Source organism: Dasypus novemcinctus, chromosome X, assembly GCF_030445035.2.
Source record: "Dasypus novemcinctus isolate mDasNov1 chromosome X, mDasNov1.1.hap2, whole genome shotgun sequence".
NCBI lineage: Eukaryota > Metazoa > Chordata > Mammalia > Cingulata > Dasypodidae > Dasypus > Dasypus novemcinctus.
Window position 1 is genome coordinate 55,761,394 of NC_080704.1, and position 16,015 is coordinate 55,777,408.

General features: G+C 37.7%; 1 protein-coding gene across 6 annotated transcripts in view; it reads right to left on the reverse strand.

Moving 5' to 3' along the window:
- Nucleotides 1-844: 844 nt before the first annotated feature.
- LOC101439939 (zinc finger protein 81) overlaps nt 845-16,015 on the reverse strand; it is a 98,947-nt gene continuing 83,776 nt past the window's right edge. For all 6 annotated transcript variants that reach the window (XM_058292221.2, XM_058292222.1, XM_058292220.1 and 3 more), the window contains one exon: nt 845-3,727. In XM_058292221.2, the coding sequence (XP_058148204.1) occupies nt 2,010-3,727 (1,718 nt within the window). In that variant the 3' untranslated portion in view covers nt 845-2,009. The remainder of the gene's footprint in view (nt 3,728-16,015) is intronic.

Sequence of the window (16,015 nt, forward strand, 5' to 3'; positions counted from 1 at the left end):
TGAGACATCCTTTTTTTCCCTATAAGAAATGGCCCTGTTTGCAGCCGAGTAGTTTTCTCAGCTTGCCTCCTGCTCATACAAGTGAGGGAGGGCACCCAGAGGCCATTTTTCATTTCGAACTGTTTCAGTTCCTTTAACATCAAACTGGAAGTGTTTTGCCAGTAAAACTGTCATAGAAACTTTATGGGTTTCTATGGCTCTGGTTTGGATCTCCTCCATGTCCAAAATGCCATACCAACAATTCTCTTTAAGACAAGCCTCTCTCTAAGTGTGTCAGGTTGCTATGGGAAAACACCATGATTTTTTAGAAGCCCCTTTGTTTAGTTGAGAGGGTCTTCCAAGCACCAACTTAAATATTTCCCACATTTTTGTCTTAAAGCCACATCCATGATTTGATCTTTACTTGAGGCCATTTTTTTTAAGAAAATATTTTGATGGCTGGCAAGACTAGAGATGTGAAAACATGTATTTTCCAACCAGCAAGTCTCGGCCTTTCTCTATTGCTTCTAAATTCTGCTTATAAATGGAACATCCTATTTAGCTCATCTCTCTCTTTTATCTTACATACACAGCTAAAATAAATCTCTCTAGCCAGATCCACAAGTTCATTCGGTACATTTTCCATCTTCCCACATAGCATTGACTCTTTTGACATTTTTTTCATTACCAAATAATATGGGTTGCCACATTTTCCAGCCTTCTCTAACAATTCTTACTGTTTTTTCAGCCTCCACCTGCTGCCCAGACCCAAAGCCAATGCCACATGCATTATGTTTTGGTACAATACCCCCACCCCACTTTTACATATTATTTAGCATTTGTTGTGCAACAAATTACCACAAAATTTAATGGATTAAAAAACAATCATTTTATTTAGCTCACAATTTTGTAGGTTAGCTGATAGAACTGGCATGGCTCTTATGGTCCTGGCCAGTGTGGCTGGGGCTGCAGGTCTAGGAAGTCTTCACTCACATGCCTGACAGTTAGCAGACTAGTTAGTCTAATGGACTTCAGCTGGACTGCCTCTTCTCTGCTCCACGTAGTTTCTCATCTCAAGTATGGTAATCTGAGCTTCTTTACATGGAGGTCTCAGAATTCCAAAGAGCAGCAAAAGAGGATAAGCCTCAAGGCAGGCCTTCATACTTTCAAAGCCTCTTCTTGAATCCCTTTGCTAAGTTCCCATTGGTCAAAGCAAGTCACATGGCCAAGCCCAAAATCAAGGTGACAGAGATTGTACCTTTTAATAAGAGGAACAACAAAGTAAATTGCAAAGGGATGTGCGTAAAGGGATGGGAGGAATCTGTGGCTATTTAGCATTCCATTACAATGAATGAAGATAAAAATACTATGTCATGAAACAAGTACAGATGATAAGATTAAATTTATGTATTTGTGTAAAATTACATCTTCAGTGTCAATATATAGAAGGACATGACTTTTAAATTGTGGATTCACTTAATAGAAATGCTCAATAGGAAGCATATTTGATATACACAATTATGTAAAATTCAAAAAAAGAATTACAATTCAATTATTCCTCTTGTTATATAATGTGTTTTGCCACATACACCCTATAGAACTAAGTTTAAACATCATGTATTTTATTTTCTTGTCTTACCTTTCATTTTACTGTCACTTTGAAATGCTTAATATAACACAGTAAATATGACTGTCATTTACATAACTTGGATCATCCTTCCTATAAAGAATTTGGTAACAATTATCCTTATAATACTTTCAATAGGGAGGCATTTTTCTTAATGCATCAAACAGATAGCATTTTCTTTTCCAGTATAAAGTCTATTAAATTTTGTGAGGCTGTACAAATATGGAGATTTCCCCCTCATTCAATGCATTATCAGAAGGTCCCTTCTAAATAACTTTTCTAATCTCAGGTGAGATAAACTGAGGAAGGCTTTTCCTTACACATGTATTCATATAGGATCTGTCTGGGATGAATTCTATAAAATGCACTTAAACTTCGCTTCTTTGATAAGGCTTTCCCAATTTCAAGAAATAGGGTTACTCTCATTATGAATATTACGATGCATACTGAGAACTGATTTCTGGGTGAAGCCCTTTCCACAGTCACTGCATTTATAGGGTTTTTCTCCAGTATGAATTATCTGGTGTTTATTGAAATTTGATCGGTCAGTGAAGGCTTTCCCACATTCTGCACATATATATGGTTTCTCTCCTGTGTGAATTCGCTGATGTACTTTTAGATGTGGTTTCTTGGAGAAGGATTTCTCACAGTCAGGACATTTATAAGGCTTCTCTGTAGTATGAATCCTCTGATGTGTACTTAACTCTGACTTCTGGATAAAGGCCCTCCCACAATAGGTACAAATATAGGGTTTCTCTCCAGTATGAATTGTCTGGTGTTTATTGAAATTTGACCTATCAGTGAAGGCCTTCCCACATTCAACACATATATAAGACTTCTCTCCTGTATGAGATTTCTGGTGAGTATTGAGATTTGACCTATTTGTGAAGGCCTTCCCACATTCTGTGCATATATAGGGTTTCTCACCTGTATGAATTCGCTTATGCATCTGGAGTTGTGACTTAGAAGGGAAGGATTTCCCACAATCACTGCATTCAAAAGGTTTCTCTCCAGTATGAATTCTTTGATGTGCAATCAAGTGTGCCTTCTGGATGAAGGCCTGCCCACATTCGGTACACACATAGGATCTCTCTCCTGTATGAATTCTCTGATGCATCCTGAGTGTTGATTTTTGGGTAAAAGCCTTCCCACATTCACCACATTTGTGGTGTCTCTCTCCAGTATGAATTTTCTGATGTATACTGAGAGTTGAGTTCATGGAGAAGCCTTTCCCACATTCACTACATTCATAGAGTTTTTCTCCAGTATGAGTTGTCTGGTGCCTAAATAGAGATGATACTTGGAAAAATGATTTTCCACATTCACTGCATTTATAGGGCTTTTCTCTAGTATGAGTTTTCTCATGCATAATTAATTCTGACTTCTCGATGAAGGCCTTCCCACATTTAGTACATATATATAGTTTTTCATCTCTACGAACTCTGAGATATATGCTGAGTAGTGGCTTCTGTGTAAAAACATTCACACATTTGCTAAGTTCATGAGATTTTTTCACAGTATGAATTCTTTGAGGTGTAAAGAGGTGTGATTTAGGGGAGAAGATCTTCCCAAATTCAGTACATATGTTTGCTTTCTCCCCAATAGGAAATTCCAGGTTTTGACTGAGTGCTTGTTTGAGGCTAAGGGCTTTTCCACACTGATTATTTTCACAGAATTTCACTCCTGCAGGAGGATTTTCATGGTTAGTATAAGAAGAATTCTGGGTGAAAACTTGACCACATTCAATAATTTTATCAAAGTTCTTAGCATTGTTATCATTGTGAATATGTAAATCTAAATTGTGCTTCAAACTCTTTCCAAATGAGTCAAGTTTATCAGGTCTTTTCTGTGAAGGAATAAGGTTTGGGCTTGAATGAATGAATTTTCCAATGTCTTTATATTCATAATCCCACCTTGTATTCAGTATTTCCTTGTTGATGAAAGCAGCATGACTTTTATTTCGTTTATCCTGATGTCCCTCTATCTGGTCATCATCTTGCCACAGTTCTTCTAAAATAGAATGTAATGAATCATCTCTTGTATCTTCACTCTCCATTTTGCTATGAAATATAGCCTTTTCAGAAGTTCTCTGTTGTGGAGTCTTAATCTCAACCTTCCCATCTAAAAAGAAAAGGAGAAAGTGAAATATATATGAAAAATAGATAGCAGAAGATTAAGAAGGTACACATAAAGCAATCCAGATTGAACACAGGGAAAACTAAATATGATAATGATGACGACAAAAATGACAACAACAAAACAGGAAATTGAGATATAGCACTTATTATGTACTGAGCTCCTCCATGGGACTTGTTTCAGGCATTCTAAGAAATACATACATACATACATGTGAAATCATTTAATACTTTTAAAAGCTCTATGAGTTATCTACTATTATTATACATCTTTTGCAGATAAGAAAATTGAGGTTCAGAATGGTTATATCATTTACCCAAAAACATAGTTATTAAGTGTTAGAGATTGGACTTCAACATATGCAGTCTAGCTATAATTTGGTAGGAGGCTTGGATATTAAGTAGGGTGGACAGACTATTAAAAAGACAAGGGTTTTTGAGAAGAAATATCTGTGGAGAGCCTAGGTTTGATGGAGGTGGCTAAGAATCTAAATCTTCATTAGCTTTCAACTCTAAATCCTCTTTAATCTCACCACTTCATCTTTCTTGTTAGCTACATTATGATAATGTGTCCCCAAACCCAATTTATTCATAGCTATATGAAAATAGTGAGGCCAGCCAGACCTATATCAACAATAAATGGTTGTCTATATTCCAACAACAACTCTCCATCCAGGTATAGTGGTTTTCTTGGCTCTAAAAATACATATATCTAGTAAGAAGTATAATATAGGAGAAAGGACAAGCCATCTACGGTGGAGATTGCAAACTGTCCAGTAGAATCTGTTTTCCCATTCTTTCATATTAATAGTTTTAGCCAGGCATATGGTTGCCCAGTCATGTAACATTTTCCAGACTCCTTTGTAAATAGGTGTGGCCCAGCGACAATGTTCTCATGAATAGAATGTGAGAGAGAATTATGGATGCCACTTTCAAACTAGAGCATGACTTCTATCTTCTTGGTTACTAAAACCTGGATTTGGCAGCAACACACATTCAACCATGTAGATGGCACCAAAATAACAAAAACAAAAACCCAAGAGATGATATTGGAAGGAAACTGGATCCTTAAATACACATGAGCAGAAAGTCTTCCCACTGGCCTTTAATAGTGGAAACTTTATATAAGAGGCAAACAAAATTATTTAAGTCACTCTATTTCATAATCTCTTTGTTATTGAAAATTAGCTTCAACTTAAGTAATACACCATTCTTGCCCTTATAATGGGAATTATAAGATGTTTCAATGACTGGTACAGTGCAGAAGATATTTGATTCTTGATAAATAATTTTAGAGTGAATAAATTATACCATTATCTTATTCAGCAAGAGGAGAGTTTAGATAGAATTCTTTGAGTCATCAAATCCATTTCCCCCTTTTTGTCAACTTGTTACTGTAACCCAGCCATATTTTCTTTACAAAATCTCATTCTCTTATTCTTAAATTGTATTTTTAAAAATCCCACACATTTGGATTTAATTTATTCTGGAAATATTAAGCATTCGATTCCTAGGCATGGTTTTAGAAGTGGTTCAGCTTTTCAATTCAGTTAGTTTATAAATCTTTTGCTGTACCAGACAGTATTAGATCACCACTACCAATGTTCACTGTAAAAATTTACTCCTGTGATTAAAATATTCTTTAAACCTTATCTGAGCCCACAGATCAAATGAACAGCACATGAATAAAGAGTCATCCATCGGGAAGCAGACTTGGCCCAGTGGATAGGGCGTCTGTCTACCACATGGGAGGTCCGTGGTTCAAACCCAGGGGCCTCCTTGACCCATGTGGAGCTGGCCCACGTGCAGTGCTGATGTGCGCAAGGAGTGCCCTGCCACGTAGGGGTGACCCCGCATAGGGGAGCCCCACATGCAAGGAGTGTGCCCCGTAAGGAGAGCCACCCAGTGCAAAAGAAAGTTCAGCCTGCCCAGGAATGGCGCCACACACATGAAGAGCTGACACAACAAGATGATGCAACAAAAAGAAACACAGATTCCTGGGCCGCTGACAACAACAGAAGCAGACAAAGAAGAACACGCAGCAAAAATGGACACAGAGAACAGACAACTGGGGTCGGGGGGAAGGGGAAGGGGAGAGAAATAAAAAAAACAGTCATCCATCTAGTGAAAAATATCTCTGCATGCAAGATTACATTTTACTTCTTATAAAAATTCCTCAAAAAGGCCAGTTTGTTCTTAAATGTAAGGATATGCTCATGTCTTCTTCCTTCATTAAACTTGATTAGCATTTTCTTTTTTGCCATTTAAAAATGAATGTGTGCTTCATTCATTTAATCTGATGATACTGATAGTGAGACCTTTCTTTTTCGAACTTCAAAGACAGCCTCTGTGGCATTTTAATAGGCTTTTGCTAATCATTTTAATAGACTTCAATTATAATAGAAATACTTAATGCACAGAGGAAAAGTTTTTAATATTTCATGTCATTTCTTTACTTTCCAGTTATGATCTATGTTACTTTGAATTCTCAGCAGAATTTTTAAAAACCTTTCTGAAATATAGCAAAATACTATTCAACAGGGATTGTGGGAAGATGACAGAGTAGGGAGATTCAGGACTTTGTCCTCCCACAAGAAAAACTATTAAACAGGCAGGAACTGTCTGAAATAACTATTTTGAAACCCCAGAGGCCAGAATAATAATGCACAGCATTCAGGGAAGAGAGGGTGAAGGAGGCTGGTGAGTTATAATAAAGAACAGTAAACTGCTCTCTCCACGTGGTGGCTACTGGTGCCCATTGCCCACTCTCGCAGCAGGATGACATGGGGTCCAGCCTCTGGCTAGAAGGCTGCTGACATAAAGGGACAAAAAATCCTCTTCACCAAGACAAGGGGTGGGCATAGCTGATAACTAATTATGGCTTTTGACTAAGGATTTTGGATTGCTGGCGGCCTGGCTCTGAGGGTAACCATTGTTCCAACCTGCTCTGGACAAAGACTGCAGTGGAGACTTAAAAGATGCTACACTTCCTTTGGGGATGTGGGGGACAGTTAAAGGGCTGCAATTGCTGAGCAGTCCAGGGAAGTTCAGGTTTGGGGAGCCATGTAAGAAACTCTTGGTACCCTTCCTGATCCCTTACTCAGGGAACTCTGGAGCTAGTCTGTGCCCCCATCATGGCTCCCTGGCCTTGTTCTGGCTGGGAAAGGCTGACTAGAGAAAGGCCTCTCCAGCATGTTCTACCTCCCAGAACTTGCCCTCCATGCAAAAGCAGCTTGAAACAATGAAAGGAGGACTGTAAGAAATGACAGAGGTGGTCAGGCGGGGGAAAGGCCTGCTGGCTCTAACACCTGGAAGATGGAGGTCTGTCTCCTGGAAAACTGAAGGGCCAACCAAACTCCTGCAAACAGAGGAACTCCTAAACAACTAACAAGCAAAAGCCCAGGACAAGTCACAGGCCCAGAAATACAGGGAAAACTCTGCACACTGCATTTGCCTTGGGTAGACTTACCTAATAGGAAACAAAATTTTAAAAAAGACATCCCAGGGAACAAATCTAAGAGTTAACAATTAAAGATATTGAGAGGTACAGTGTGCCATGCCTCTTCTGTCCCTTTAATTGAACCTATAGTTGGCGCTGGAATTGGTAGGTGTATGTCCAAGAGACTTGAATCTCTGGGCTGTCCAGGTGCCAGCTGGGCCCTGAGCTTCAGCAGAGTTGCAGCACCTACTCTTCAGTGACTCACCCAGTACAACTAACAAGGAAGTGAGGATGGACAACCACCACACCAAGGAACCGAGAGAAGTCTACCACTGCAAGCCAGAGAGTCTCATCTATCAGACATATGGGATCGAAGCCCCCTCTCAATTAGAGGTGGAGTGGGCATCACCCTCTGTAGCAGTTTGGTATGGTTATGAATTCCAAAAATAGATATTGGATTATGTTTGTAATCTGATCTGTACCTGGGCATGATTGAGTTATGATTAGGGCATTGAGTCCCCACCCACCAAGGGGAAGATAAAAGGCTTGGCAAAGAACAGAGCTGAGGGTTTCTGATGTTGGAGTTTTGATGCTGGAGTTTGATGCTGAAGACTTAAGCTGGAGCCCTGGGAAGTAAGCTCACAGAGCAAAGAGAAGCCATCCCCAGGAAGAAAGGAACCTTGAACCCAGAGAAAAACAAGCCCTAGGAACGTAGGAACCCAGGAGGCCTGAACCCTTGCAGATGTTGGCAGCCATCTTGCTCCAAATAGACTTTGGTGAGGGAAGTAACTTATGCTTTATGGCCTGGTATCTGTAGGCTCCAACCCCAAATAAATACCCTTTATAAAAACCAACCCATTTCTAGTATTTTGCATCAGCACCCCTTTGGCTGACTAATACGTCATCCCAGAGACCCCAGGATTGGGGAATAAAATATGGACTAGAGTGGACTTACTGGTATTCTACTATAGAATTATTTTTATTCTAGTGATGGACGAAATTATATCATTGATGTGGAGACAGTGGCCACTGGAGTTGCTGAACACAGGGAGAGAGAAAAAGAGGTATAATATGGGGGCATTTTTGGGACTGAATTGTCCTGAATGACACTGCAAAGACAGATACAGGATATTATATATCCTTCCATAACCTACAGGATGGAGTGGGAGAGAGTATAAAGTACATTGTAAACTATAATCCATGCTTAATGGCATTGCTCCAAAATGTGTTCATCAATTGCAATGAATGTACCATACTAATGAAAGAAGTTGTTAATGTGGGAAAAGTGGGAGGTGTGGGGAGTGAGGTATATGGGAATCCCTTATTTTTTTATGTAACATTTTATGTAATCTATGTATCTTTTAAAAATATATATATATATTTTAAAAATGTACCATGTGCAACAAGAGTGTAAGACAAATAAAGACAAACAGGAAATGATGTGTAATCCAAAGGAAGAGGATAAAAATTCAGAAAGCAGCAATGAAGAAGACCAGAATGTGAATATACTGAACAAAGCCTTTAAAAAATTATCTTAAAAATGCTCAAGAGAAAGAACTAAAGTATATCAGGAAAACAGTGAATGAGCAATATAAGAATCATATTAAAGAAACAGAAATTATAAAAAAGAACCGAACAGAGTTAGTGGAGTTGAAGACCACAATAACTGAAATGAAAAACCACCAAAGAAGGTTTCAAGAGCAAACTGGGGAAGGCAGAAAAAAAGATTCAGTAAACTTGAAGACAAGACACTTGAAATGAGTCAAGTTGAGGAGCTGAAAGAAAAAAGAATTATAAAAAGGGAAAATAACCTAAGACACTTATGGGAAACCATCAAGCATACTACCATATGCATTATGGGAATCCAGAAGAAGAAAGAAAGAAAGGGGCAGAAGGAATATTCAAAGAAATGACAGAGAACTTCCCAAACTTAACAAAAGAAATGAATAGGTACATTCAAGAAGCCCAGAGAACACCAAAGAAGATAAACATGAACAAAATTACACCCTATTATATATTGATCATACTATTGAATGCAAAGGACAAGGAGAAAGTTCTGAAAGCTGCAAGAGAAAAGCAACATATTATGTACAAGGGAATCCAAATTAGATTGAGTGCCAATTTCTCATCAGAAACCATGGACACAAGAAAGCAGTGGGTTGAAATACTTGAGTGCTGAAAGAAAACAACTGACAATCAAGAATTTTATATCCATCGAGACTTTCTTTAAAAAATTAGGGAGAGATTAAGATATCCCCAGATAAACAAAAACTGAGGGCATTCGTCACCACTAGACCTGCTCTATAGGCAATGGTAAAGGGAGTTCTTCAGACTGAAAGGAAAGGACACTAAGATAGTGGGCCAAAGAGGCATAAACAAATGGGTATGCCCATAACTATTTGGGTAATTAAGAATACCAGTATTGTTGTAGTGCACTGTTAGGTATGTAACTCCACTTACTTCCTACAGGTGTTAAAATGTAAATACACAAAATGTAATGATAAATCTATAGTTTCAGACATGGTAATGTACAACAATATAAGTGGTAACAAGTACAAAAAAGGTGGGGGGACAGAGGGATATAGGAAAAATACATGTGTACGCTATTGAAGTTAAGTTGGTATCAAACCAACTTTGATTGTCATATGTATAGGATGTTAAATTTTAAGGAAAATAAATAAAAAACATATCCAGATAGTAATGAGAAGGCACTCAATATGGTAGAACACAAAATATCAAGTAAATATAAAAATAGGCATAATCAAAGGAAGTCCTTTATTATCAGTAGTGGCTTTAAATGTAAAGGGATTAAACTCTCCAGTCAATTGGCAGATAATGGCAGAATGGACAAAAAAGGTCAACCCAAATATATACTATCTGCAAGAGGCTCACCTTAAATTCAGATAAAAGTAGGATGAAAGTTAGCAAAGGGTAGAAAAATATACCATGCAAGCAGTAACCAAAAGAAAGCTTGGGGAAGCAGAGGTGGTTCAACTAGTTGGGAACCCACCTACTACATGGGAGGTCCTGGGTTTAGGTCCTGGTGCCTCCTAAAGAAATCAAGCAGATGTCCACATCTGCTTCAACGAAAGCTAGATGCTACAAGAGCTAGATGCCTGCACTCACCACAATGAGAGCTAGACGCTGCACCCTGCCACAACAAGAGCTAGACACCCACACCACAATGCAATGAGAGCCAGATGCCCTGTACCCCACTGCAATGAAAGCTAGATGCTGCACCCCACAGCAATGAGAGCTAGACACTACACCCTGCAGAAACTAGCAGATGCCACAAGCCAGCAGATGCTGTAGCCCATGGGGAACAGATGTGGTTCAGATCATTGGGCATTTGCCTCCCATGTGGGAGGTCCTGCGTTTAGTTCCTGGTGCCTCCTGAAGAAGGCAAGCAAACAAACAATGAGCAGAAAGACAAAAGAACTATCTGGGGGAGGGGGGTAGATAAAAATAAATAAGTAAAATAAAAATAAAATCTTTTAATAAATGAGCTGGGGTAGCTATAATAATATCAGATAAAACAGACTTTAAGTCAGATGGTCATTATATACTTGTAAAGGGACAATTCAACAAGAAAGTGTAATAATTATAAATACAAATGCACCTAACAGGACAGACCCAAAATATATGAAGCAAATAATGACAGATTTGAAGGGAGAAACTGAGGATTTTATATTAACAGTAGAACAATTTAATATACCACTTCAATAATAGATAGAATATTGAGTCAGATCAATAAGTAAATATAAGATTGAATGATATATCATTCTATAGAGAATCAACTTGAAACATAATGGAGCATGCCCTATGGGGTTTTGGGATTGTTTGTGACCCGTGACCCTATTTTCCTTCCAATTTCTCCCTGTGGAAATGCAAATATTTATCCTATAACTGTCCCTCAATTGTATATTGGGAGAAGATAAATAGTTTTCTAAGTTTCACAGGTCCACAAGTGGAGGGGAATTGTGCCTTAGGACAGACCACACCTGTAACTGATTTTGATGAAACTTTTTACTTAATATTCTTACTAAAATGATTTAAGGCTTTAGGATATAGTGATGGAATGAATATGTATTTTTTGGGTCCAGAGGGTGGACTGTGATGGATTGAAGCTGTATAGACCGCAGAAAATAATGTTCTTAAAGCTAATTCATTCCTGTGGGAGTAAATCTATTCTAAGTAGGGTCTTTTGATTAGGCTTCAGTTATGGGCTTTTTATTAGATTACTTCAGTTAAGGCATGGCCCACAGTGGGTCTTAATCCTCTTACTGGAGTCCTTTATAAATGGAAGAATTTTTTTAAAAAGCTGCAGACACAGAGAAAAAGGCTGCAGAAAGAAAGAGAACCTCCAGAAGTTGGCAAACTCAGGAGAGAGAGAAGCCACAGATGGAGGAGACTGAAGCTGAAGCAATGAGGCCCGGCAGAGAGGGTAGAGATGAGCAGACACTGCCATGTGCCTGATTGTCCACAAATGAGCTTGTGGATAAAGTGAGTTGGGAGAAGAAGGCAGAGACTGGCAGAGTTGCCATTGTGCCTTGCCACATGGCAGGAGTCCCCAAGATCACCAGCAACTGACCTTCAGTAAGACAGCATCTCTGATATGCCTTGCTTTGGAAATTTTCACAACCTCTTAACTGTAAACTTTTCACCTAATAAATTCACATTACAATAGCCAATCCATTTCTGGTATATTGCTCCCAGCAGCTTTTAACAAACTAAAACCACAACTTACACAATTGGATAAAATATTTGGAAACCACATATCTGATAAAGATTTAATATTTGGAAGAGATAAAGAAATCCTTCAACTTAATAACAAAAAGACAACACAATTCAAAAATGGGCAAAAGACTTGAACAGACATCTCTCCACAGAAGATATGCAAATGGCCAAAAAGCACATTAAAAGCTGCTCAAAGAGTCTGAGAGACAGATAAAGTAGATACAACTCCAGGTATTGGTTCTTTTGAGGGATAAAGAGACCCACGGGTCCTATGGTCAGATGGGGTTCACTGCCATGGCAGATGGCCCTTCCTTGGAGCTGGTGTTTCTGAGTGATGGAATTGGACTCAGAGGGGATCTCTTTTCACAAGACTTGCATGCTACTTTAATGGAATTGTAGTTGGTGCTGGGGTTTTAGATATATTTAGGGGTTTTGAATCTCTGGACTGATAATATGACACCCAGGCCCAGAGCCTCAACAGACTTCAGCTCCTACACTTTGATTTATTGGACTTACCCCACTCAGCTAACATCGAGTTGAAGAAGGTCAACCACTACACCATGGAGCCTAGAGTGTCTACAACTGAAAGCAGGAGGAGTGCATCCAGTATCCATGTGGAATCTAAGCCCCCACTTGACATGGATGTGCAATGGACACAACCAATCCAATGTCCACAGAGAAAATGTGGAATGGGTGTGGGAAGTGTAGCCATGGTGGCTGCTGGGTTTGGGGAATGGGAGGAAGAGATGAGATGTGGAGGCGTTTTTGGGACGAGGAGATGTCCTGGGTGGTGCTTCACGGACAATTACGGGACATTGTAGATCTCCCCAGGGCCCACTGGATGGAACATGGGAGAGTGTGGGCTATGATGTGGACCATTGACTAGGGGTGCAGTGATGCTCAGAGATGTACTTACCAGGTGCAATGGATGTGTCATGATGATGGGAGAGTGTTGCTGAGGGGGGGAGTGGGGGGTGGGGGCGGGGGGGTTGAATGGGACCTCATATTTTTTGAATGTAATTTTTTAAAAATAAATAAATAATTAAAAAAGAAAAAAGAAAAAAAAAAAGAAAAGCTGCTTAACATCATTATTCAACAGGGAATGCAAGTCAAAATCACAATGTGTTACCATTTCATACCCATTGGAATGGCTGCTATGAAAAAATGGAAAATAACAAGTTTTGGAGAGGATGCAGAGAAATGGGAACACTCACTTGTTGCTGGTGTCAAAGTAAAATGGTGCAGCCACTGTGGAAGACAGTTCCTCAGAAAGTCAAGTATGGAACTATCATATGACCTGGCAATCCCACTACTAGGTATATATACAAAAGAACTGCAAACAGGGACTCAAACAGATATTTGCACACCGGTGTTCACAGAGGCATTAGTCACAATTGCCCAAGTATCCATCAACCAATGAACAGCTAAATAAAATTTGGAATATATGTACAATGAAATATTATTCAGCCATAAAAAGGAATGAAGTTCTGGTACATGCGAAAACATGGATGAACCTTGCAGACATCATGTTGAGTGAAATAAGCCAGACAAAAGGACAAATAATGTATGATCTAACTGATATGAAATAATTAAAATAAGCACGAAGAGTCAGAATCCAGAAAATAGGTTACCAGGGGCAGGATGGAGATAGGGAATGGGAAGTGAAGGCTTAAAATATTTCTGTTTAGGATGATGGAAAGGTTTTGGTTATGGATGGTGGTGATGGTAGCACAACACTGAGAACACAATTAACAGCATGAAATAAATATATATCTAAATGTGATTAAAAGGGGAAATGTTAGATTGTATATATAGTAACAGAACAATTTTTTATATGCATGGAACCACACATCACAAACAGTGAGCCCTAAATTAAACCATGAACTATAGATAATAGTGCAATTTTTAAAATGTGCTATCATTAATTTTAACAAAATTTTCACACCAATGCAAGGTATTAAGAATACAATGTTATATGAGAATTCTGTATTTTAAGCATGATTGTTCTGTAAACCACAACTTACCAAATAATGAAAAATAAATAAGTAAACAAATAATTATCCAGTTGTTCATTGCTGGTATATAGGAAACCATTTGGCTTTTGCATACTGACATTCTATCCTGCAACATTGCTATACTCGCTTGTTAATTCCAGGAGTTTTTTTTAATTATTGGGGATTTGCTATAGAAACAATTAGTTATATATGAACAAAGACAGCTTTACTTCTTCCTTCCCAATATGTGTACATTTTATTTCATTTTCTTATCTTATTGTACTAGCTAGGACTTCCAGTATGATGTTAAATTGGAGTGGTGAGAGGGGTTATCTTTATTTTTTTCCTGATCTTAGGAGGAAAACATCCAGTTAAACCCACTGTTAAATATGGTATTAGCTGTAGGATTTTTATAGATTTTTTACCAAGTTGGGAAAGTTCCTCTCTACTCCTAGTTTGGTGAGAGTCTTTAACACGAATGGATGTTGAATTTTGTCAAATGCCTTTTTTGCATCAGTTGATAGGATCAAATGCTCTTTTTCATTAACCTTTTGATATGGTAGATTACATTATTGATTTTCAAATGTTTAACTAGCCTTGCATACCTGGAAAAAATCCCATTTGGCCACAGTGTATAATTCTTTTATATATTTTGAATTTGATTTTATAATATTTTGTTGAGGATTTTTTCATCCATGTTCATAAGCGATACTGGCATATAGTTTTTGTTTCTTGTAATGTCTTTATTTGGTTTTGATATTAGTGTAATGCTGGCCTCATAAAATGAATTAGGAAGTGTTCCCTTTGCTTTTATTTTCTGGAAGAAATGGTAGAGAATTGGTATAATTTCTTCTTTAAATCTTTGGTAGCATTCATCAGTTAAACCATCTGGGCCTGGTGCTTACTTTTTTTTTGAAAGTTATTAATTATTGATTCTTTTCTTTAATAGATATAGGTCTTTTGAGATTATCTGTTTATCCTTATGTGAGTTTGGTAGCTTGAGTTTGTGTCTTTCAAGGAAATGGTCCGTTTGATCTAAGTTACCAAATTTGTGAACATAGATTGTTCATATATTCTTTTATTTGTCTGCTTTATGTCCACTTCTGATGTTTTTTTTGTTTGTTTTTTTTTTCACTTCTGATGTTAATTTGCATTTTCTTCCTTTTTTTCTTGGTTAGCCTAGGTAGATATTATTTATTTTATTCTGCTTGCTTTAGGGTTACATTGCTTTTAATTTCTCTGGTTTCCTAAGGGGGAAACTTAATTGATTTTTAAAATCTTTCTTCTTTTCTAATATATTCATTCAATGCTGAACATTTCCCTGTAAGCACCGTTTTTGCTGCATTGCAGAACTTTTAAGTTGTATTTTCATTTTCATTTAGTTCAAACTATTTACTTTCCTTTGAAACTTCTTTGACAGATGTGCTATTTAGAAGTGTTAAATAATATCTAAATATTTTTAGCTTTTCCAACTATCTTTCAGTTATTGATTTCTAGTTTTATTACACTGCTGTCTGAGAGCATAATTTGTATGCATTTTATTCTTTTAAATTTGTTAGGGTTTGCATTGTGGCCCCAAATATGATCCATTTTGGTGAATTTCATGTGAGCTTGAGCATAATGTATCACCTGAAGTTGAATGAACTATGCTGTAAATGCTAACTACATCAAGTTGGTTGACAGTGCTGTTCAACTCCTTACTGATTTTCTGTTTGCTGGATCTATCAATTACTGAAAGACAGTTGTTGAAGTCTCCAACTATCATAGTGGATTTGTCAATTTCTCCTTGCAGCTCTATCAGTTTTTGTCTCATGTATTTTGATGTTTTCTGATTAGGAGCATACACATTAAGGACTGTTATGTCTTCTTGGGTAATTGACCCCTTTATCACTATGTAATGGTACTCTTCATCCCTAATAATTTTCCTTGTTCTGAAATCTGATTTGTCTGAAATTAACATAGTTACTCCAGCTTTCTTTTGATTAGACTGGCATAATATGTTTTTCTCCACACTTTTTTTTCTTTTTTTCTTTTTTCTTTTATTAGAGAAGTTGTGAGCTTACAAAACAATCAAGCATAATGTGCAAAATTCCCATACATCACT